This window comes from Cotesia typhae, unplaced genomic scaffold (assembly GCF_013202065.1).
Source record: "Cotesia typhae breed Kobodo isofemale line unplaced genomic scaffold, CoteBio_Ctyphae scaffold_13, whole genome shotgun sequence".
NCBI lineage: Eukaryota > Metazoa > Arthropoda > Insecta > Hymenoptera > Braconidae > Cotesia > Cotesia typhae.
Window position 1 is genome coordinate 1,907,693 of NW_027423774.1, and position 25,639 is coordinate 1,933,331.

The window sequence follows — 25,639 nt, forward strand, 5'->3', positions numbered from 1 at the left end:
GAACAATCTTATACCCTTGTAAAAATTTTTCAGACTTATCTCTGAAAAATTCTAAAAAGACTTATCTTAAGTTCTTATAGACTTCTAAAGACTTCTTCAGAGTTTTTGAGAGAAAAATCCGAAAAATTTTCACCAAAGTAGAGAAAGGATATTTTAGATATTATAAAAAACTTTTTACATTATCGGCAATCAAGAACCATACAGCAATTGGTTCACCGACTTATCACTTGATGTAAAATACATCAACAGTTGGTTGACCATCTGCCCGTCCGTGGATAAGTATTAGAGTAATCGATAATTCACCTCCTGATTTTCTGATACCACTAGAGAAAATGAATTTTATAAATTCGGTTACACTGATAAATTTTAAAAATAAAATTACATCTCTGCCAGCTGAGGGGTTGTTTTTGCAAGCATCTTTTTGGTTGGTATTGTGCATCCATTCGTTGTCCGTAAATAAAAAATAATGAGTATATATTGTGAAATAAGGTTTAATTAATAATAGATACACATTGATGATGATTAATATTTCATATTTATAAATAAACCTTAAAAAATTATCAAAATGGCCCAAAAAGTAAGTTAGACTAATTAAGCAAGACCAAGACTGACCAAGACTAAATACGCCAGTCCAAAACCAAGGAAACGACAAGAAGTATTTGTCTTAATTTTTTTCTGGCTTTGCTCATTACCATCACAAATAGAAGAAGGCACAGTTTTCGTTTTATAAACTTCAGTTATTATTTTAGTCGAAAATTTCGGTGTCCTTTCGAGTCTTTAGCGATTCGAGTCTTTGTAATCAACTGCGAATAATCCATACTTTTGCATATAGCCAAACGACCATTCGAAATTGTCGAGAAGCGACCAAGCAAAATATCCACGAATGTCCAAACCTTCATTTATAAGTTTTGAAACCTCTCGAAGGTGCTCTAAATAATACTGAGCTCTATCTGTGTCATGCAGTGCCCCTTCATCCCAGTAGCCGTTTTCAGTTATAAGGATATACGGAACATTATAGTATTTACTTATACGCCTCAGTAATTTTCTCATCGCCTATGGAGTATTCTAATATCAATCATAAAACGGAGATTAATAATAACGAAAATTAAAAACTATCAAGTTGATTAAATATCTATGATATAATATTTACCCGATCTTTAGGAAATTTTTTTGAGCTAAAAATCATTCCTACGTCTCCATCAGCTGAAACGCTACTTCAAATATCATAATTATTAATTTTTTTCAAATAATCAGCTGAGTAAAAATTAAATCCTAAATAATCGGATGAATTTTTCACCAATTGAATCTGTTCTGGGGTGAATTTTGGTAGCCGCGACTGAGATAAGCCCGGGATGATACTGTTTTTAGCAATTCTATCTTTCATAGCCTTAGGATAGTCACCATCATTGGAGAAAATAGGATTTATAATCCAGCCGTTCCAAAAATCCCAGGATAATTCAGCTCCTTCTATTTCTTCAGGGTCAGTCTCATTTTCTGGAACAGCGAATATTCCCGAAAGTACTATGCCGACAGTACCTGTAATTGACCCAATTATATTATATTTTTATTTTGTGATACAAAATTATGAATTTTAATTGTGTGTTGACCTTTTTGAGTTTCATAAAATTCTTTTTTATACATCCTATATGCTTCAGCATGAGCGAGTAATGCATGATGACCGCAAATATAATCTGATCGACCGGATTCATTTAAACCTGGAGCGAAAATCCCGTTGTAACCCCATCGACAAAATATATTTGGCTCATTGAAGGTCGTCCAATATTTAATCTGAGTTAAAAAAATATAATTAATTAATTACAACACAGTGATTTGTTACTTTCAAAAACTACATCACTATCGCGATATTAATCATCAACATGAAATATTCAGTGTGTATTAGATAATAATCCACTTACTCTACTGTCTCCAAATTCTCGGAAAAGAACTCTGGCATAATCGACAAACCAATCAACAATTTTAGGATCGGTCCATCCTCCCGAATTTTGAAATTTTTATGGCAAATCCCAGTGGAAAATCGTAATATGAGGTGTGATGTTCTTACTAAGCATATAATTAATCACATTATTATAGTAATTGATACCGTCCTTATTGATGTAATTGCTGGTGCCATCAGGCAAAACTCTTGTCCATGATATAGATATTCTATATGCGTTTCCCTAAAATAGAATAGTGTGAACAATTAAAAATGACTATCGATCTTTAGATCTTACTCCTTACTCCTAAGTTGCTTGACAAGGTCGACGTCCGTTTTGTACAGGTAGTAAGAATTGTCAGCAATATCACCATTACTCCCATCTTCAATCTTATCTGGCCTTTTATGTACCATTGCATCCCAAATAGATTCGCCCTTATCTTAATTAACATGGAATTAAATTAGTTTAGTTTACTAACATCAGTTTTACTTATTACCTGCATGAAAATACTATACATGGCCAAATATGATTTGATAAGAATGTTTTGTAAAGTGATGGGAATATATCATTATTTATTAATTATTTAACACTTGCTTACATTTATGATTTAGATATTTTTCATGTAATGAGGGGAAAATTGTAAATACAGGCCTATACAAAACTTTATAAATTATTACATCAAAAGTATACTTTTCTGGATATGAACAGCAATATACAGTTTTGTCATGCAGGTTTAAATTTAGATTAATATTAACTATTGTCACTTACTGTTTACATTCCAAGCTCCTTCGATTTGATAAGCAGAAGTGTGCTATTATCGAAATTATTTTCACAAGCTATATCTTTTCCATGTGCATAAAAATTTAATTGTATCAATGTTAAGTGAAAAATTAGGAGAAAAATTAGATTCGAAGAAATTAATTTTGTCATTTTGATTGTTTTCCAAAAAAAAATTTTATAAGTGTTAATTTTGATGGTTGATTATAGCTGTAGCACATAAAAGTGCTAGAAAACGACTGCCGAAGTTAGTTAAACGTTTAATACCTATCACTAATTAGTCAGACTATCAATGGCATAGATTTTAAATATTATATATTAAAGACTCATTAGTCAAATAACCGAAGGCATAGAGTTTGATAATTTTGATTTCCACAGCCTAGAATCCGATTACCAAAATTATTGACGAAATATTATTTTGATAAGATATATTCTCAACTGTTACGTAACCGATTATTACCTAGAATTTGAATATAACTCCGATGACCTAGAATGACTTTGAATTTTTTTTTATCGTGTTTCAAATCAAAATTGTCGACTTTTTTTTTATAGGGCACCTTGATCACTGTTTTTAATTATAAAATTTAATTAATTAACTTTAATAGCAATAAATTTGATAATTATTCTATCAATTACTAACGTATGAGCCTTGAAATTAAATTTTACTATTTTTTAATTTTAAAAATATGTAAAATTGCCATGAAATATCAGCAATTGTCATTATTAACAGATTTTAATTATGAAATAATCAAATTAAAAAGGGTGTCAATAGTGGGGCCCTGTCAATAATAGGGACTTTCATTTTATTGATAATCGCAAATAGAAGAAAGTAAAGTTTTTGTTTTATAAATTCTCGTTATTATTTTAGTAGAAAACTTCGGTTTCCTATGACGATTTGGGTCTGAGTAATTAATTGCGAATAATCCATATTTTTGCATATAGCCAAACGACCATTCGAAATTATCGAGAAGAGACCAAGCAAAATACCCGCGAATATCTAAATCTTGATTTATAAGATTTGAAAGCACTTGAAGGTGATCTAGGAAGTACTGAGCTCTATCTGTGTCACACAACGTCCCTTCATCCCAGTAGCCGTTTTCAGTTATGAGAAAATAAGGAATGTTATAGTTTTCATTTATACGCTTCAGTGATTCTTCCATTGCCCATGGAGTATTCTAATATCAATCATAAATCAAAGATTAATAATAATCAAAACCACAATGATAAAAAAATTGACTTGATTCAAGAGAAAAATCTTCAACAATTGAGTCAAGAGGATGAATTCATAAGTTGAGAAATTATTCTGCAGCTAAAAATTTTTTTTCTTGACTCAAAAAAATTATATTCTTCAAAATGGTGTTCTTGGTTCAAGATTCTTTCTTTTTAATTAAGTCAACTCTTTTACCATTGCTTTCTCAAGTTGACTAAACACTTACCCGATCTTTGGGAAATTTTTTTGAGCTCACAGTCACTCCTACGTCTCCATTTCTAGAAACGCTACTTCTAATATCATAATTTTTTATTTTTCGTATATAAAAAGCTGAGTAGAAATTAAATCCAAAATAATCAGCTGAATTTTTCACCAATTGAATTTGGTCTGAATTGAATTCTGGTAGCCTCGACTGAGAAAAACCCTGTATGGCACTGTACTCAGCAATTCTATCTTTCATAGCCTTGGGATAGTCTCCATGATCAGAAAAAATAGGATTTATGATCCATCCGTTCCAAAAATCCCAGGATAATTTAGATTCGGCTAATTCTTCAGGATCAGATGCGTTTTCTGGAACTTCTACCATTATCGCCACCACAATTCCGACACTACCTGTAATTGATTCAATTATATTTTAATTTTGAGAAAAAAATTTACGGAATTTAATTGTATGCTAGCCTTTTTGAGTTTCATAAAATTCTTTTTTATACATTCTATATGTTTCAGCATGAGCGAGTAATGCGTGATGTGCGCAAGAATAATCTGATTGACCAGATTCGTTTAATCCTGGAGCTAATAATCCATTGTAACTAAATCGACAAAATATATTTGGCTCATTGAAGGTTGTCCAATATTTAACCTAAGCAGTTATATATCATTAATTAATTAAAATAAAATAATTTTTTGATGTGCATTAAATAATAATGCACTTACCCTGTCTCCAAACTCTTGAAATAAGACTCTAGCATACTCGACAAACCAATCAATAATTTTAGGATTAGTCCATCCTCCCAAATCTTGTAATTTTTGTGGTAAATCCCAGTGGAAAATCGTAACATAAGGTGTGACATTTCTATTAAGCATTTCATTGATTACATTATTGTAGTAATTGATACCGTCCTTATTGACGTAATTGCTGGTGCCTTCAGGCAAAATTCTTGTCCACGAAATAGATATTCTATACGCATTTGCCTGAAATAAAATAGAGTGAACAATTAAAATTGACTTAAATATTTAGATCTTACTCCAAGTTGCTTGACAAGGTCGTTGTCCGTTTTGTACAAGTAGTACGAATTATCAGCAATGTCACCATTACTCCCATCAGCAATCTTATCTGGCCTTTCATGTGTCATTCTATCCCAAATAGATTCGCCTTTATCTTCATTACCATACCAAAAATTTAATCAATTGAGTTCAGTATCAAAATTTTTTCTATTTATAAATCTATATTAATATTAACTGTCGTAACTTACGGTCGACATTCCAAGCTCCTTCAATTTGATAAGCCGATGTTGATACTCCAAAAATAAAATCATCCGGAAAAGTATTTTTTATTGTATTATTAGTGAAATTATTTCTATAAGTAATATCGCTTCCGTGCACATAAAAATTTGATTGCATCACTGTTAAGGAGAAAATTAGATTGAAGAAAATTAATTTTGTCATTTTGATAGTTTTTTGAAATGAAAACTTCACAAGTGTTAATATTAATGCTTGCTTCAAATTATAACGCTGGAGAACGACTGCCAAAGTTTAAAATCTTATTTGGCTTGATAAAAAAACTTTAAACAGTTGAGTAATTAAATCACAATGATGTATTAACGATAACATTGTTAAAATTATATTTTTTATTGCTTACGTTATAATTATCGCATCTGTTTTTTTATTTTTTGTTTTATATAATTGCACAAAGTACTTCTTCGTCTATTTGACATTAATTCAACACTTCTGATAGACATGCGCTGAATTAATACGCTACGCGCATAGACGATTCTTCATACAAATATATCCTTTTATATTTTATATCAGTTTTTAGTAAAATAAAAAACGAAACTATTTTACAATTCTTTAAAATTTTTTCAAAAAATAAAAAAACAAAATTTAAATTTGCTTTTTAAAATATAATTCAATGAAAAGAGTTTTCATTCAAACTGCGATCGGTTAAGGATATGTGCGTTACGTTTGAAATACTTTGTACAGTGACCTCAATCTTTGAAAGTTTTCGGATACCTTTCCATCGCGACTCCAGTAACTCATAATCCTACAGCTCTTACACATCCTAGTGAAATTAATATTTATATTTTATTTGTTAGTACATAAAAATTTTCTGGATCAGTTATTATAACAATCTCAGTTATTCATTAATCAAAAAATATGAATTTAAATTTTTAATAAAAATTTAAAGCTTAACAAATTCAAACTCGTTAAATGTATTTGCAATTTATATTCATCGTAAAATATAAATATGGTTAAGTTTATTTCAACTATAAAAGCAGTGATTACACGTTTACTATTTGCATCCCATGGATTTATCGCAATTTGGCAAGTGACGTCCTTCAAAAAAAATCCTTTTTACTGGTACCTCAGTTCGCCGATTGTATTATTGTTTTTCGAGGGAATATTTACTATTGCAATAAAAACTCACCAAGAATGGAAGTGGTAAATAAAATTATTTTGTTTTTAAATCGATTTTTCTAACAAATTATAATATATTTATTGAACTAGTTACAATTTTTTTATATCTAATAAAAATAGGTCAATAAAAGTACTTACTTTTCTTAAGACTTTGATAGACAGACGGAAATTGAGTGGCATTGATCAAACAGGTCAATTTATACACTTTGTCACATCACTTCCGAACAGAAGAAAACGATTATAATTATTTTGACTTGTATTTTTTATCGTAAAAAATACTTTTATAATTGAGTTTTCGTAATTTCAATTTTTTATTGTCCAGTTATAAATTTGACTATTTAAAAAATGTTTATTTTTTTTTAATTGACTCTTAATTATAATTACATATAAGTGCAAGTATAAGAGCCTAAATAAAAATAAAAATTTTTCAATCAAAGATTTTAATCTAAATATAATTTGCAATAATAGAATTTATGTTAAATATTCCAGGTTCTGCCCATCGGTGTTTCTTTACCTCACAAGTGTCGTCCCAGCAATTTGGCTTTTGGAACTGGATAAACTAGAAACTCGATTAAAATCGCGTACCACAAATATAAATATATCAGAAACAATAGACATCAGTAATTTAGCAGCAGAAGACTTGAAAAATTTGGAAAAAATATTTGGGGTTCGTTAGCTAAATAAATAAATTTTTTCATTTATAAATTATTTATCTAAATATTTTTTCTTAAGTATAATAATGGATTGTTTTAATTTCCAGTCGATCAATTTCAAATTACCCGATATCCAAATATCAACAGAAACATGGGTCACCCTGATAGAGCAATTTTTAATGCTAGTACTAATTGTTGGTCGGTGGATGTTACCTAAGGGAGACTTGACACGTGACCAATTGAGCCAGCTTTTGCTTGTCTATATCGGAACAGCCGCAGACATAATAGAGTTTTTTGATTCCTTCAAAGAAGATGTTATCGGACAGGAGTATGTTCTTGTTTATCTGACTTTGGGCATATGGTCATGGTCCTTGATGCAATTCACAGTCGTATTGACGGCAACCAAATCACGAAAATCCAGATTATCGTCGGGGACAACAGTCAAAAGAAAAGTACCCACTGAAACAAGCTGCTGCAGTATTGACACTTGGGGTATAACTCTCAATATTTTATTGCAGGATGCTCCGTTTCTTGCGTTTCGTCTGATTATTATTATCCATTACCGTATCATTAGCTATATGAATATTTTTTTCACTTGCAAAAATACTCTGGTTATTTTACTTCAGTTGTATAGACTCTGTGTGGTACACAGTGAAAACAGAAGCAAGCGGAAACGGAGGAAAATTAAACAAAGACAAAAATACGAAATACCAAATATCAGTATTATTTCTCGCGATGATATTGTTTATAACTGCGAACATTCGCATGCGAAAAAACGACGACGGAACTATGAAGATGATTCATCAGAATCTGATGATGATTTTTCTGTTAAAGAAAACGATGTTTATGAACTATCAGTTAAAGATTTGCCACGAAATAAAAAGTAAGTTTTTTAGTCAATAAAATTTCTTTTGATAAAAAAATTTCGGGCACAATAAACTTTTTTTTTTACTTACAATACTGGCTTACTGTCAGAAAAAATAAAAAACATAAATACTTACTTAAAAAACATATTTTTACAGAAAAAAAAAAAAAAAAAAATAACATACTTTAATATGACAACTGATAAATACGCAAAAATTAATTACTTCTGTCACTAAAATTTTAGAAATGCAAAATAAGTTATTAAACTTAATAAATACTTTTTTAAGCAAAAAAAAAATTTTTTTTAAATGTTTTATTTTGCCCCAAGTTCTTTTATAGTATTTTTCTTTAAATATTTGGCATTAAAGTTAATTAATATTATTAAACAATCAATCAGGATTAATATTAGACAAGATACTGGATATTCTACTTCTAGCTCGCGCACTTCGTCCAAAAATAATAAAATCCAGAAGGATGATAAAAGACGAGTTTTAATGCGTCATCGAGAAGTCGATAGCGAAGAGTTTTATGATCTAGATGATCAAGTTGAAGCAAAGCGAAAACAGAGAGATAAAAATAAGGGCAAAAGATTAAAGAAAGATGATTTCAAAAACGACAAAGAAAAAAATAAACCGATCAAGAAGAAATCAAAAGTTTGTAACTTAACATCAGAGGAATGTGAAGATAAGAATGCTTATAAAAGTCAGAGCGAATCAGATGTTGAATCTGACCATAGGTAAGTTTTTTTTTCGCAAATGTTTATTTTTAATTTATTTATTTAATTTATTTTTTTTTTTTACAGATATCAGCGTCGTAAGCATCGTAATAAGGAATAATAAAATATTTTGAATTAATCATTATTATTATTATTATTATTATTATTATTATTATTATTATTATATATTTAATAATTTACAAGCTTAAAATTTTAATTTAATTTTTAAAAATTCATTAATTAGAATTAGAAATTTTTCAGTGCAACCTAAAATTATTATCAAATCGATCTTTTTAAAAGATCGGAAATTTTAAATTAAAAATAAATAATTTATTGATCTTAGAATAATAATAAATTGATGTTATTATCTCGATGTAAAATAAAATTAATTCATAATTAAACAATTAGCTTTCATTATTTAATCAGTTGAATTTAATTAATTAAACTTAATGAATGAACAAAAAATACATTTTTAACAGTGGAAAAAATTTTAATAATTTTTTAAATACTAAAAATGTTTGAACGCATCTTATGGAAAGGCAAATTTCAATTTCTTCTGTATATCGAAAACTTTAAGTCTTAAAGTTGAAAAGAGTGTTTTTTTTTTTTTTTTTTTTTTTTTTATGTGCTCAAGCATTTATAAGCTACGAAAAATTAAAAAAATAATTACTCTAACTTGGACATTAACCAGTCAATCGATTGATCGGCATCCAGAGTATCTATATAGTTAATCAAGTCATCTTGATGAACACCAGCAGCAACGCAATAAATCATGGCAGTGTCTTCAATTAGTTCATTGATCCAATTTCCGTTCAATAATTCGAAATTCACTACTTTCGCTCCTGTAGAATTTGTAACTTGAAACTTTTTATTTGTTTGGACAGTAAAATATTTTTCTTGATAACCATGGAATGCGTTATCACTTACTACAATTCCGTCTGTAAAATTTTCAGTTCTTGCACTAGTTGAAGCTTCTGGTTTTACAATTTTAGATGTTTCTTTTTTTACCGCTGGAATCGTAGTTTTTAATAAAATCAGAGTGTTCTTGGAGCCGCTTTCTAAAGCTTGCTGGAGTTTCTCGTGATTTTTTATGTTCTTGAAATTAATAAACAATTTATTCGGCGATAATTTTGAAACTTCTCCGGAAGTAGAGCTCACTTCTTGTAAAAAAAATGTATTTCCCTTCAAAGAAGCAAGAGGCGCTTTGAAATTAACTGAATTTTCTGACTTGCTAATCATATTTTCTACAGTCTCTGATTTTCTTGTGATTTGCTTATTAATCAGTGTTTTGTACTCCGGTGTCATTATTTGAGCGCAGAAACCCAAGACATAGTGCAGACTGTCGTGCATGTAATTAGCGAATGTTTTTTCTTCTTTGCTTTTAGTTCTTCTATCACGTGATAGAGTTTTTTTTTTACAGAGCCAACGGTTCTCGTTGTTCGTCATATTACACCCAATCGCCGAGGATACTTGCTTATAGGAATTATTGTCTGCGTTAACAAAACAGCGGCCAAAAAATTCTGTTCCCAGTCCGATCTGAAAAATAAAATTTTTCATTTGTATTTATGTTAAAATTAATCTATAAATTTTTAACTTCCCGCCAAAAAAAATTGAAATTTTTTAAGAAATTCGGGAAGTTATGAAATTAGCGGGAAGTTGCAGGGGTGGCTTTCAGGGTCAAAAGTTTTCCTAATTTTTTTCAGGCGAAACGACAAAAAATTTTTTAAATAATTTAAAGAACTGATTTGAGTAAGTCACTATTTAAAATTACAAAAAATTTTGAAATATTTAAAGTATGAATTTTAATTTTAAAAATCAAGAATTAAGGAATCAATTTAAATTACCTGTGGATGATAAATCGGCCTTTCATGCATTCCGTGCACTGGCCATTCTTTCCACTCCATTTCGTCGCTTACCGTTGGCGGTTGATAAGCCGCTCCCACATTGTAAAGCTTTTTAGTTATCGACCTGGTATTCATGTAAGGTACATTGCATTTCTTCAATTGTTTCTTTTTGATCCCACCATCTTTACGGCAACCGCGGCGTTTCGCTGCTAATAGTCTCAACCTTGAGAAATTATCTTCATTTTTTTTCTTTACATCATGCTGTGTAACTCGTTGTACTTCTGTCCTAAAAAAAAATTATTGTAAATAATTATAATAATAATTATAACAATAATAATAAATTATACTTAGTATTATCCATTTTTTTCATTGATTTTATTTTCCCAATTATTGACTCGATGTTGCTGGCATTTCTTGATTGTAATTTGGGCTTTTTATCTTTTTTTTTAACGATTATCGTTCCAGCTGGTAATTTTGGAACTATAAAATTATTTTCGATATTGAATAACGATCGCGAAGAATTGTAATTACATTTTTTGTACGACAAATCTGATGAAGTCCCCGCTGTCTCATGATCTATATTAAACTCGCGCCGAAGATCTAGTTTTGTTTTGTAATCACTCAGTTCTATTACTCTTGTAGGAACATATTCTTGATAAATGTAGTTTAATTTAGGTGCTGGAGGTTCATTTAAAATTATCAACTCCACGTTAGAATCCATTTTTAATATTTATATCAATGATGTAAAAAATCACTTAAATTTATGTAATTTTAACAGAAAAAAAATTATAACTAAGTATTTTATTTAATTAAAAATTAATTCTTACAATAGCTGTATTAATAACTTTATTGTAAATCTATGTCCTTCACCACTTAATCAACTGTCAAACTGTAATGTTTTTAGTTCAGCCTTACTGAATTATTTTCTATAGCTATTATTTAGATTTCAGATGTTTTTTTTAATATGTCAACAGTCGGCTTGCAGAATTGGAGATGGAAAATAAAAGAATGTCCTTAGCGGAACCTCCGTTAATATAATAAGAATAAATAATTATTATTTTTAATCAATTTTTAAAATTATCAAATTTTTTTTTTCAAAAAAAATTTTTACACTAATCTTGTTTTGAAAATGTATTAAAAAAATACTATTAGAACAAATTAAATGTGTTGATCTTAAATAAATTATGTTCACAGAAGAATAGTCAATTTTTTTTTTCTTATTTAAAAGTCTTCAAAAAAATTTCTTATAATTTTTTAAATTTAAAATTTAGACAAAAAAATTAAATCAATACTTTAGCATTATTTTTTATTCTTATTAATGCTTCTTTTCTGCAAAAAAAATATATCATCGGGAATCGCATTAAATATTTGATAAGAAATAAATAACAATATTAATTTATGGGAATTTTTGTAGTAAAAAAATTAGAAAACTCTAGATAGCATTCTACTAGCGCTAGCGTAATGAATAATTTAAAATAAAAATTTTCAATCATGCTGAAATAAATAAATAATTAATTTAAAAAAAAATGTAATTTTGAAATAAATCACTATCTAAAATAGCGTGTAGAAAATTTTATTAATATCTCATTTATTAAAATGTTATTCAAAAAAAAAAATGTCTACTTACACTAACTAATATAAATCGCCTTTTTATACAGGTACACGAATACGAAATTTATAGTTTTATATATATATATATATATATATATATATATATATATATATATATATAATTTGCTTATATTGCACGTTAACTATATATGCATATATAGTTTACAATAACTTTTTCTTTTTTCTGATACCGATATATTATTTACATTGCAAATTATAAACAGAAAATAAATCAATTTAGCTTGCTCATCCACTAATACTCAATTCAAATTGTCAGTAGTGAAAGTAAGCGTGGTAAGAGACGAACGTCGGTTTGGATTAACGCCCAGATTTTCCCAATTTATCCAAGCCAAACGAGCCATGAGATCTGAAATAAAGTCAAAAATTTTAACTTTGTCTTTTCCAATAATCAAATAGCTGAGATAGATTTATTTCTGATGTTTAGGAGTATTTACCACTTGTGTTCCATTCAGCGCGTTCGCCACTCATTTCACCTCTCAGACACATTTCGATGTACGTCAAAGGATCAACATTTTTGACTTTCAGAACTTCTGTCAGCAGTGCAATGTACGCTATTGCCAATCGCAATGTGTCGATTTTTGACAATCTTTTTTCGTACGGAAACGTCGGCACGTGGCCCCTCAGTGCATCGAAAGCCGAGTTTATGCTGCTAAAAATTTCAATAAAACTTAAAAATCAATATTCTATCGATAATGAGGAATTACTTTTAATTAATAATTTAAATTATTAATTATAGAACTTTTGAAAAAAATATTTGGATGTATATAAATTTAACAGTACGCTCTTTATTTTTTTTTTTTTTTTAATTTATACTAATCTAAAAAATCAAATTGCGGTTTAATCTTCACATCTTAACTTATTTAGAAAATTATTTTTTAAGAATTTTATTGTCTCGATTTATCTTTAAAATGAAAATACATGTAATGAGAGTTTAAATTTAGTCAATATTTGAAACTTGAAGAAAAATCGGACATGATTCATCATTAGTTAAAATTAAGGCGCGTAAATAGCGCGCTATTAAAATTTCTAGTTTGATATAAATGTCATAAAAAATAATTATCTCTGTTATGATATTTATAATTTTCTATAAATATTCCGATTAAAATTTTTTTTTTTTTATAATTTACTTTAAAATAAATTGACTAAACATTTTATTCTGAACCGAGAATCAACCACTGCGCGTTATGAAATACGCAACACTATAAAATCAATATCTTTTCTTTTGATATCAAAATTTAATCGCACCGCTAAAATCTCAAAAAAAAAAATTATGTGACATTTTTTTATATTTCATTTAATTTCTCCCTAAAAATTGAAGAATCGATGAAAATTTTTTGAACAACAATGTATAATGTTCTGTTATATTTTGCAATTAACTGAAATAAAATTATTAAGGTAAATTTTGAACGATCAAAGAACTAGTGGTTCTTACCTAAGCATCCGTCGACGTTCCCTGATATTTGCAGCGTTTCTCTGAATTCTATATGGACTGCCATTGGGATAGTAACCTTCTTCAAATCCATTCAAGTCATTGTCATTATGATCTTTAAGAAAAAAAAATTACTTTATTAATAAACGATCTATTTTCTTTAAATTAAACTTGAAGTTAAAAAACAAAGACGCTTATATTAAGCACTATAGAGTAACAATTACATTTAAAAAACTTCTTAATACTCATAATTATTTTTAGTTGTGTATAATAAAATTTTGCAATCAACAAAATCAAGGACATATAAATAAAATACCTTGTGTTGACAGTGGCATGTTATATTGTAAGGGCAAGTGTGTATGGCTATGGGGTGAAGTATGAGCCGCCACATGTTGCGTAGATCGGCCTGCATAGGCACAAGATGGCAAATCTGTAAGATCTTCTTCACTTATGTCACTTCCTCCTCCACCTCCATTTCCTGCGTAGTATCTTGTACTGCAAAAATATTTTCATTTTTATATGACTATTTTTTTTTTTTATATTAAATTTTGGATCATATAATTCAAATCTAGTCAATTAGAATGAATTTATTACTTCATTTTATTGGGAATGATAATTTATATTGATAAAGAATCCTGAAAAAAAATTAACAAATATTTATATTTTATTTGCAAAATCAATTTCAAAAAAATGAAAAATTAAATTTTATCAATTTTTATCAATAAAAATTAATAATTTATTTAATTTAAAATTAAATTAATAGTTGCTCATAAGTTAAAAAATTTTCTATGGAACATCAATCATTTTTGGTGTTAAAAAAATCGTTTTAAAATATAAAAATTACTCAAAATTTTAATAAGGTCCAAAAAATTCAAGTAATTTAGAGGAAGTTACAAAAAAATTGTAAAATAATTATTTGTTTTATAAAATCAATCTATTTTAATTAATAAAAAAAATCATATGATTGAAAATGAAAAAAAAAAAAAAAAATAAATAATAATTACTTTGCACAAATGGTATCATTAGGCTTATGTGAACCAGGAATAACTCGATGTCTTGAGGTAATACGATGTCCACGTTCTTCATAATTGTAAGCCAAATGTGACGCCATATTTAAATAATAAAATCACAGCCTATCACAATTATTATTTATACTAAAATTCACGGTTCAATTAATAAACTACGGTTCACTATTGGCTACTAAATATGTACACAAGTATTATTAAAATATTGTTGTACTTGTTACTTATAAAAATGGTTTAAAACTAAAAAATGATTAAATCAACAACGAAAGCTTGAGCACGGAGTGCAGCTTCTTTGAAGTACTACTATCAGATTAATCCCCGAGGATTTCGGTTTATATACTTGCCCGTGATTCCAAACCAGAGGGGGTTCTCGGAATCGATACCAACCCCTGGGCGGAGCGAGTCAGCCAATGAGACAACAACCAGAATAAAATTTTCGTCAAGATACGCTCCGATTGGATGAAATTTAATAACGCAATTTACTTTAACTATAAAGTAAGGGTGGCAGCGAGCCACTGCGGTTTATCGTTACTGCCAAACAAAATTATTTTATATTCACTCGAGTGTATAATGTTCTATACTCAACTCTTCCATGCTAAACTGTACTGTAAGCGAACAATATTAAAATGAATAAAACAAAAACAAACAAAAAATAATCAACCGAATAATCGAATAAAAAAATTAAAATAGCCGGGAGTCATTGCAGCTTAACATTCACTGGATTGTTTTAATTATCAATTCACTCAATTTCAGGCTTTTTACTCCATTTCTTTCATGAAATATATCACTTTATTTTATTCAATTATTTTATTTATTGGCTACGATACTGAAATATTTTATCTACTTACTGTCAAATTAATCTGTTATTCTATTATCAAAAACTAATTTATTTTTGTAATAAAATAGGTAATTGTTTAGTTTTACAGTCGTCTAATTTTTTTAGCATAAAAAATTGAAAAATAACATTTATAAATATTTTTTTTTTTCAATAATGTCAATTTTGAATCCAAAGAAAATATTTTTTTCTAATCATTCTATTTTTAATTAATAAAAAAAAAAAAAAAAAAGCGATGAGTTAAAAAAAATTCTAAGTTGAAGTATTGTATAGGCCATGAAGCTGGGCAATTTTCAAAAAATGTATAAATTTGTGATTAAAAATTTTAATTAAAAAAATTTGGTAAAGAGACATGAACTATAAAAAGTAGATATTTATTGATGTGACAGCCTGAGAAAAGGAAGATTCAATTGTCAGTTCAAATATTAGCCTTCCCATAGCTTTCAATTGAATGGCTTATGGATATTCAAATGAGATATGTTTTCGCGGTATACAATGCACTAGTAAGGCGCAATTATACGAGGTGTTAATACCACCACAATAGTATTTCTATATTGTATATTGTATATAGGGTTGTAGATACAAGCTAAGGGGATCATTTTATTGTCGGAATATACCGATAGAAGCACGTATATATCTGGTTTATTATATAACTTTCTCGACAAGCTCAAACTTTCTGAGATTTTCTATATCTCTAATTTAAATTAGTTTTAATGACGCCTGTTCCTTATTGTCGTAGTTATAAAAAGTTAGGTAGCAATATTGATTGTTCTGCTTGAATTTTTTTTATTATGTACTTTATTATAATTTTTAGAGTGTATATAGTCGGTGTTTTTAAGTACACGCAAAAAGACTAATAAAAGATTTTAATTTACTGTTTGTGTTGGTTTTAATTAAATTTGCGTCACTTGAAGTAGTACAGCTTGTGTTATTGTTTGCTTTTTCATTCGTTATTTTTTCTTTTTTCACTAAGGTAAAAGACCCAGTTATTGACACTGGCCTAGTTATTGACACTTGCAATTTTATTTTAATTAAAAAAGACAAATCAACTCTCATAATTTAACAAATAATTAAATTTTTGAGAACATTTTATTTTTTTAATTTTTATTTAAAAAAAAAATTGAGAAATTATTTTTGACTTAAATAAATTTTACTTGATTCAAGAATTTTTTTTGCTTAATTTAAAATTATAAATATTTTCAAATTAATTTTATTGACGCAAGATTTTTTTTTTTAATTAAATTGTTTTATTTTTTTTATCAATTTAATCTAACAAAAAAAAAATATTTAAAAAAAAATCAATTATTGTGAAGAAAAATTTTTTATTTTTTATACAAAAAACAAATTTCCAAAATGTACCGTGAAAAGAAATATTTTAATTTCTTAATAAAAAATTTTAATTAATTTTTTTAATACTCTGATAAAAAATTCATAATTATTAACTAAAAATTCCTGAATAAAAATAATTGTCTCCAGTACAACTTACGATTTATTCCAATCTACTTTAAAATCAATTGTTCTTTACTTTTAAATTAAAAATAATTAATAAGAGTAATGTAGTAAAAAATATTGGATAAAATTGATAAAGTTTTATAATATCTGTATCAAATAGTAAAATATTTGTAGATGGATTAATTCATCTCTAAAGTGTGTCAACATTTGGAGTATATACACCTATATAAATCAACCGCAACTGCTCTCGAGAGCTCTAACACTGTTTCTGTCCCTGACATAAACGATTATTTATCTCAATTTGTTACGATAGGGTACTCAATCTCGAGGAACCGTGAATTTAATGCTACAAATATTTATATTTATTTTGCACAGGACATTAATGTTATGACTTTTTATTGAATATATTTTTTTAAATAAAAAAAATTATTTTTAATAATAATTCAGATGATTTCTGCAGCCCTAAAATATTAAAAAAAATTTTTCAGAACGGCAAAAACATTTTTTAAAATTAATATTAAATTTTTATTTTCCGCAGAGAAGTAAAATAATTAATAAATCAAATACTGCAATTAAATTACATCAATCAAGAAATGTATGACTTGTATTTATGTCTGATTGATTACTTAAATGAAAATCTGACTTTAAAAGCATAGTCATAAAAATTTTTATGAGAAATGTGCGATGAATATCAATCTTTCAAAATATTATGTAATGGTGATAATGTATAAAGAAATGATAATTGAAAGTGATTGGATACGAGATCGGTGGAGTGGTCGGATTTCCGTTCAAATATTTAATTCGCGATTACACACTAGCCACCCGTTCATTTCTTTCATAGTAACACAGAGAACCCCCTGTCAGCACCAGCGACAAGAGGGTAGCCAGTGAGCTCTATAATAGAGATTTCACGCCGCGGGCCCTTCCTGAACTAGTTCTCACAGTAGGGGTTGCCATCGATGTAAATATATTGTCCTTGGTATCTCCATATATTGTAAGCTAAACAGTTGGACTAAAATTTTCCAATCTCCAAAAGAACCTTTGAACGCGTGCCTCTAAGTATCTGTTTATAGTCCGTGGGGATCAATTTATTTGCTAAATTATTTATTGCTCAAATATGCTTACGAGGTTACACGAGTGGTTGAACATGGTTTACCGAAATCCGTTTGATTGTTGTATTTGGAATCGTTGGGAAAAACAAACTTATTTTGCTTTTTTTAATTCATTACACTCGATTATGTAGTCTGTTTTTTTTATCTTATTATCATGGGTAATAATATTTCCCAATTTTTTATTGTAATACAGATTGATATTTGGCATGTAAGAAATAATCGTAATAATTTATGGTTTTTTTTTCTTCATATTCTCGCAGATAAAAATATTAATGTAATTTTCAAAATTCTTAATTTTACAATTGCATAAACGAAGAAATAATTCAACTATTAATTATTAAAATCTATATAAAATTACACAAATTTTATTTAAATGATATCAAATGTACAAAATATTTCCTTTTTTGAAGATAAAAAATTTAGTGAAATTTATTTTCGAATTTTTACTTTACCATAAATTAAACCTTATGTAAAAAATACATCAGTATTTATGAGATAATAAAAAATTAAGATGTATTTTTGCCATTTGACTTCTGCTTTGGCATGTGGCTGAATAAAAAATTTTCTATATAATTTACTAAAGAATAATTTCTCAAATTTTATAATTTTTTTTCATGCATGACATGTTAAGAATTATTTATTAAAATTTTTTAAAATCATTGATCCTTTTTTTAAAATTCTTTGTGATACATTAATAAATATTTCACATAGTTTTTGTGTTGGGACATGTCCATTATTTAAGATATTTTACCCAACTTTTACCCAAACTACAATCTCAATTAAAAATACTGTAACCATACTTTGACATCTTTAAAATACAAAGAGTCAATAAATTTCTTGTCTAATGAAGCAGCACTAAATCATACATGCGATTAAATACCAATGTGTCTCCACAAAGCTTACAAAAATAAAGGAATACAGAAGATGAGCGGACACTTTGATGATTTTCAATACATACTTTCTGATACTTACATAAAATTCGTTTGGGTATAGGTATATTATATATTTTGCGTATACCCTAGAAGAAGTCGGCTGGTGACGTGGTTCAGTTCACGTGTCTAGGCGCGTGTCCTTTTGTACTTAACTGGCTCGTCGCGAGAAGGGCAGATTGAGACCAATTGAACGTGCTACGACACGTGTAACAAATAGGCTTGGTGGTCTGCTCTGTGTTTGTATTCTACATATGTAGCTTTATACTTGATTGAATTTATTTTTTTATTGTTAATTTTAAAATATTATTACTTATTTAAAACTTTCTTTTTTTAAAGAGGATTTGGAATTACCTATAACTCACCACAATCGCTTATTATTATCGCTTTGAAGTAATAAACTGAACTGAACTCACAGTTGATAAAAAAAGTCAGAAATTTTCAATTTTAAAAATTTGCCATTAGTTTTAAAAATTTTTCTTTTCATCGAGAGATTAGAACAAAATTAATAATTATTTTATTTTAATTATTTTTTTATTATAAAATGTGTCTAAGGTCTGTAATTCTTGAATTTATATACTCAAATTTTGTTTATACTTGTGTTTAAAAAAAATAACATATTTATAGCCCCGACTCGAACTGATGAGTGTGAGAACAGTGTGCGCTGCAAAGAAAAAAAATCCGGCAGTAATACCTTCGAAATCAGTCATATCAATTTGAGAAAATTGACCTTACCATGACTTTATAGTAAAGCTAACATGCGTTTTACTGTTATAACCATAACGATATAAACATACATGTTAGAATTAATGATACACTATTTAGTTACGCGTCAGTTAATTTTCCCAGGGTTGGACTCGCTAAAAGGGGGTAATTCGAGATGTGGTCTTCAGTAAAGGGCGCCGAGGATGGTGACTGCACTACTTTTCGACTCTTCAATATGTCATTGTAACTTACTTTAGGGATGAATTACTGTTCCCTTTTCTGAATATATACTTGATTCAAGTACTCTTTAATTTTTGGTTTCAAAATATTTTTTTGCAATTGAAAAAAATTTTATTTCTTTTTCTGGTAATTTATATCTTTTACAATTGAATAAAATTTGTTATCAATTTACCGTCGCCGTGGGTGTTGAGTTAGGACTTAGTCTTAGATTCTATAAATTTTTTATAGCAACAAAAATTGAACATACTTTTTTTTTTCAAAAGCTAAAAATAATAAAAAAATTGCTGTTTGTTGTCCATAAAATAAATGGTCGAAAAGAACTCATTTAAAGTTCTTCAACTGTGAGCACACAATTTCACGGGACTGACGGGCTTTATAACATTATATGCAAAATTGTATGTCAGTGGCTTGATATACTTTGATATTACTCTAACATTGAACAGGTTAATGAATTGCTTACATGTTTAAACTGCCTGCCACTGAAACCTTGCAGTACATTAAATTTGTAAAATCGACTCAGGTATTAAATTTTTATTAAATTTTTGAATACAAAGTAAAATAATCTTAATACTTTAAGACAATTTTAAAATTCTTTTAAATAATATCAAAAATGTACTATACTGTAAAGAAAAATAATTGATAACCAGATTTAAAGCACTCTTTAATTATTTACTGAATATTTTTATAAAAATAATTATTTTTATAATTTTTATAAAATAAAAAGAATTGTTTTTATTATCTTACTAATTTATTTTATAGGTAAACAGGTTTATTATTAAGAAAAAATTTTTAAAATATAATTTTTCTCAATTTTTTCAATTTTTCCGTACTTATTATTTTATCGATTAAAATCGAAATTATTTCATTTTCGACTACTGTTCAAAATCGCCAGAAAGTGATGTTCTATCGGAGTGTATATCTTCTTCAAATAAAAGCGGGCTATTGAAAATTTGAAATTAAATTATTAAAAATATGAATAATAAAAAATCACAGTAGATAAAATTAATTAAAAAAAATTTCAATTAATACAAGTAATATAATTTTATTTATACTACTTGAATTGAAGTACATACATTACTCATTGACTGATCTGACGGTATTTAGGAAAAATATTTGTACAATAAATCACAGACAGATTGACATTTAATTGTTATGGATAAAAATGATTATAATTACAATAAAATAATGCGAGAGAATAAGATCGATAAACCTGTAAACTAAGTCTCGGATATGGAATATGAATAGATCAATGTGATATCCTCGTATACTATATAACATATATAACCACTTGTATAAACGTTGCAAGAGAGGTAGATATTAGTGAAATACAGAATAGCCTCTGCCATTGTCGACTCTTTATGGTGGAGTGTGCTTGTGACGTGAATTATTAGCCCTCAAGTACACACACTGAACGAGGGTTACAGGGGGGTACAGCAGGCGTGGTTTGCGGAGTTCACAGTCCGTGCAAGGGTGGCAACAGGCGTGGCACTTCCGGTCCACAAAAGCCAGAGTTAGTCTTTACTTTGTACCGGTTTAGGATACTGAGATAAAGTTATATTACTAAATTATTTTTTTATTTTTTTTTATCCTCCATTTTATTCGTCCTGGACTCTGATTTTTTACATATTCTTCATTTTTTTCCTTAAATTTCTTCTTGATTGTTTTTCCGTTACTTTAAAGACGTTAAGAGCAATTTTTTAACTTTAATTCAATTTTAAATAAATTTTGCTAGTGATAAATCCTCAAATTTAAATTTTGAAACAAATGTAATTTTTATAATGAATTTATCATAAAAACGTTTTAATTTGCTTATAAAAATGGTTGAAAAAGACAAAAAAAAAGGAGTTGAATTTCATTAGATTTTTTTTTTTCTATAATTGAATCAAAAGATAATTTTAATTTTGTTACGCGTAAAAATTACGGCAATGAAGAAAAGTAATCCGAAATAAATTTAATATAAATTATTACTTAAATAGTGAAAATTTTATTTTATTTTAAACAATACACTGAAACCTACAGCAAAGCCGCACACAAAAAACAAATTTCTTGCGCCAAGAAAATTTGAAAGAAAACAAAAGTTATTTTGGAACAAGAAGAAATTTATCTTGTCTCAAAAAACTTTGACTTTATTCAAGAAATTTTCAATCTTTCTTGATATTTTCTTGAGCCAAGAAAATTTAAACTTCAGCCAAAAATTTTTCTTCTCTATTTTTAGGGATTTAATTCCTTTAGAATAGGATTTTTGGTTTAAAATTTTGGCTTATTAATCAAGTTAATTTTTTTTTATCATTATAGACACTGTCAGCATTAAGGAGGTGATTTTTATAATTTTTACGTTGAATTACTTTTTAAAAATTTTTTAAATTTATTTAAATAAAATTTTTTTTCATCAATAAATTACATGAAATTAAATTTATTCGAGCAAATAATTAAAATTTTTAATTAGTTTTTTGTACAAAAGTCCTTTGTAAATTTAAAACAAGTTGATAAACTATATATAAAAATATTTAACTTTTTTTACTTTTATATTTCAATATCGACATTTAAAAAAAAATTTTTTACGCTAAACCAAGTGCACGATGGTCCTCGAAACTTTTCACTTTTTTCCTTCCTCTCCCGTGCTTGTGTTTGTACAGTGGTAATGGCCTGTCAGAAGCAGACGTTGGTTGTTGTACCTTATATACTGACACCATTACACTCGCCATGGCCCTATCGGCTTCACCAAAGCTACACCGACCTATACTAGCAACTCACAAGAGCTTTCTACATTTCTACATTTATCTTTCTCTCTCTCTCTCTCTCTCTATCTATCTATTCTTCTCTCTTTTTCATTTGTATTTAATAAGAGACGCAAATATATATCATGAACGCTCGAGTTATATAAACTCCGTAGGACGACCCAAACGTTCGTTTCTACTACTACTACTACTAACAGCATCCACATCTTCCTTTTACTTCTCCATATTATCCTCCATTGCTAGAATGATCAATACCCCGAGATTCTCCCGTAGATGGGTGGGGCAATTGTTATTTAGATTCATTTGTATTCTATTGCCCTTAAGAAACTATTTAATTGCACATTTAATTTCGAAATTAAATATAAATTTCTTTCCATACAATAAAAAAATTTGTGTAGAATTATGTTGAATAATTGTGAACTTTTTACTTCTAAAAATTTCTAAAATTTATTTTATTTGAACTAAGAAATTATTCTTGGCCTAAGAAAATTTTCTGTATATTAATTTTAATCTTATTTCAAAAAAATACTTCAATATAATTATCAAATCTTAGATATTAACAATAATAAATATTAAATCCCTTAGAAAAATATCCTAAAAAATATTAAATAAAGTATCAAAATAAAAAATACATTGAACAATTTTTTTTTTTTTTTTTCAATTTCTATTTTTAGTTTAAATAACATAAATTGTGGGCCAGTTTTAATCACAGAGTTTTTAATGCATTTGACTATGAAACTTTTTAATTAAATATAATTGGAGTATTGTCAATAAATTAGCGATTAAAGCAGACCAAAAATTTATGTTAATTAATTATTACTTCATTTTGATAATTTTTTATAACTTTATAACCATCAATTTAACATTTGATGAATTATATAGTGATATAAAAGACAAAATGATTTTACTTTAATAAATTTATTATTTCAGACATCAATCCTGGATGCTTGGATCCTAATTGCTTGTAATCATTCAAAAAAACGATAGTATCAATATTTTTAACGATGAATTGAATGGCCATTTGGCGTAAAATATCAGCATTGTATTTTTCCGCTTCAATAGCAATAGAAATAACGTTATTCAGCGACAAGTATCTAAATATTATTGCCCCGCAAAAGTTCTTCAGTTTTAATATTTGATACCTTTCCGCAACATCTAAAATTTTCAACGCCAGCTCATAGTTTTCTTCGGCTTCAGTTGTACCAGTGTACATAAATTTCAGAACTTCTTTCATAACATCAACGCTGATATTTTCGATGGTAATACAATTCTCACGGGCTTCTTTCATGTTTGACTGAAACATCGCCAAGAAAACTGGACTGTGAGCAGATAAAACAACTTTGTGTGCAATTATTTCTTCATCATCAACTACCAGCACCACATCGCTCAGCGTACAGTTTAAATAGAAACTCTTGAAGTCATTATTGCTGTAATTATTTAAGTAATTGTTAACCAACGGACAAGACAAACAAACATCACTTATGCATCCCAGCCACTTTATTTCACACAATACTCTCAAGTAATTAGTTTCATGAGAGTCTTCTAGGCTTTCGAAGCTGTCAGAGGAATTGTCATTATCATCATCTTTACTACAGTTGTTCGGAACGAAAATATTAAGACCATTTTCAAACCAGTGATCAATTATCTCAGAGTATTTTATTTTGTTGTTTGAATAAACTTCGACTGCAACTGTTCCAGGAACTATTTTGTATTCTCTGGTTATTTCGATTATAATATCTGAGCTCGATGCCTCGTAGTCCATCGATACTGTGATAAGACAGTATTCCAAAGGTTTCATGAAATAATTTCTTACACTGCGGTAGTTGTGCTTTGAAGGGATTTCCCATCGACACTTAATGTTGTTTGTTTTTGAGTATACTGAGTTCATGATTATCTTCTTAAATACTGAAACAAGAAAAATAAATTTATTAATTTAGAATCATACAAATTATTTATTGTTAAATAAATTCGTAAATATATGAAAAGTCCTTTTTTTCAATAAAGAATTTAATTCGTTTACGAAAAAAATAAAAATCATTAAAAAACGTCAATTGTTAAAAAAGTACAGTGCAATTTAACAAAAGTCATTATTTAGTAAATCAAAATTTTATTTATTTATAGTTGACAAGTCGCGGCTTGTTTTTAAAATTTTTCTAAGAAATAAATTATAGCGAGAATAATTTATTCGAAAAATTTCATCTTTAAAAGCTTTAAAAAATTATAAATGGAATTTTTTAGTCTTAGTTTATTTTTCAAGAAATATCTTGTGATTTTTTTTTTTTTTTTTTTTTAGAGTAAAATTATGTATGGATGACAAATTTATAACAAGTAATTATATAATAAAATTAAGAAACTCACTTGAAGAAATAAATTTATTTATAGGTTATTTTGACTGAAAATTATTATTATTTTAAAAAACTGAGATTAAAAATTGCTGGTTGCCAAAATAACGTTCGGAAGGATACTAACTACATCCTAGCGAATGACAAACAAACTATTTCATAAGAAGCCGGTAAATTATCATGAGAAAACATGTGTGTCAAAAATTTTACGTGCGGTAACGCGGTAACGTTGAAATTCTGTAACTATAGTTGACAAGAAAGAAAAAATATACAAAAATACCGTGTATCTCTTGTAAAAAGAGAATCCTACCATTGTAAATCTAGCGCCCCACTATTATAGAAAAATTTTATTCCAACTTATTAATCTACTTCTTTAATAGGTCAGTCCACAAGTTCAATGTATTTTTTAATGTTATAAATAGGAATCACTGCATAAAGAAAACTATTAAATCGAAGAAATAATAGTAGTGGGGACAACGAACTTGGGAATTTTTTTTTAAATTCTATTATTACTTGAATAAAAAAAAAAAATAGAACTATTTTAAAATTTTAAGAAATCGTTTCTTTGG

General features: G+C 27.6%; 5 protein-coding genes across 6 annotated transcripts; 1 reads left to right on the forward strand and 4 right to left on the reverse strand.

Annotated features, from left to right (window-relative positions):
- Positions 1-777: 777 nt before the first annotated feature.
- LOC141535231 (myrosinase 1-like) lies at positions 778-5,541 on the reverse strand. The gene is made up of 11 exons (XM_074255075.1): positions 5,394-5,541; positions 5,166-5,299; positions 4,855-5,112; positions 4,600-4,780; positions 4,148-4,533; positions 3,740-3,886; positions 2,232-2,368; positions 2,102-2,177; positions 1,608-1,788; positions 1,298-1,536; positions 778-1,053 (listed from the first exon to the last, which is right to left on the reverse strand). Exons 1-11 carry the CDS (start codon positions 5,539-5,541, stop codon positions 778-780), a joined length of 2,163 nt encoding a protein of 720 aa, XP_074111176.1.
- Positions 5,542-6,385: 844 nt separating this feature from the next.
- On the forward strand, positions 6,386-8,908 carry LOC141535237 (transmembrane protein 26). Its single transcript, XM_074255085.1, has 5 exons — positions 6,386-6,579; positions 7,045-7,222; positions 7,316-8,091; positions 8,470-8,808; positions 8,875-8,908. The coding sequence occupies exons 1-5, from the start codon at positions 6,386-6,388 to the stop codon at positions 8,906-8,908; spliced, it is 1,521 nt and encodes a 506-aa protein (XP_074111186.1).
- A 188-nt stretch (positions 8,909-9,096) lies between these two features.
- On the reverse strand, positions 9,097-11,840 carry LOC141534706 (uncharacterized). The gene is made up of 3 exons (XM_074254233.1): positions 10,979-11,840; positions 10,632-10,917; positions 9,097-10,323 (listed from the first exon to the last, which is right to left on the reverse strand). Exons 1-3 carry the CDS (start codon positions 11,350-11,352, stop codon positions 9,454-9,456), a joined length of 1,530 nt encoding a protein of 509 aa, XP_074110334.1. The 5' UTR covers positions 11,353-11,840; the 3' UTR covers positions 9,097-9,453.
- A 425-nt stretch (positions 11,841-12,265) lies between these two features.
- LOC141534779 (uncharacterized) lies at positions 12,266-15,003 on the reverse strand. 2 transcript variants are annotated; one of them, XM_074254352.1, is made up of 5 exons: positions 14,697-15,003; positions 14,009-14,187; positions 13,696-13,807; positions 12,698-12,909; positions 12,266-12,609 (listed from the first exon to the last, which is right to left on the reverse strand). In XM_074254352.1, exons 1-5 carry the CDS (start codon positions 14,801-14,803, stop codon positions 12,503-12,505), a joined length of 717 nt encoding a protein of 238 aa, XP_074110453.1. In that variant the 5' UTR covers positions 14,804-15,003; the 3' UTR covers positions 12,266-12,502. The 2 variants fall into 2 exon arrangements, with proteins under 2 accessions (XP_074110453.1, XP_074110452.1); XM_074254351.1 differs by having other exon boundaries at positions 12,281-12,609; positions 12,698-12,912.
- Positions 15,004-23,332: 8,329 nt separating this feature from the next.
- LOC141535026 (TD and POZ domain-containing protein 3-like) lies at positions 23,333-25,170 on the reverse strand. The gene is made up of 2 exons (XM_074254745.1): positions 25,087-25,170; positions 23,333-24,633 (listed from the first exon to the last, which is right to left on the reverse strand). The coding sequence occupies exon 2, from the start codon at positions 24,614-24,616 to the stop codon at positions 23,633-23,635; it is 984 nt and encodes a 327-aa protein (XP_074110846.1). The 5' UTR covers positions 24,617-24,633; positions 25,087-25,170; the 3' UTR covers positions 23,333-23,632.
- Between the last annotated feature and the right edge of the window lie 469 nt (positions 25,171-25,639).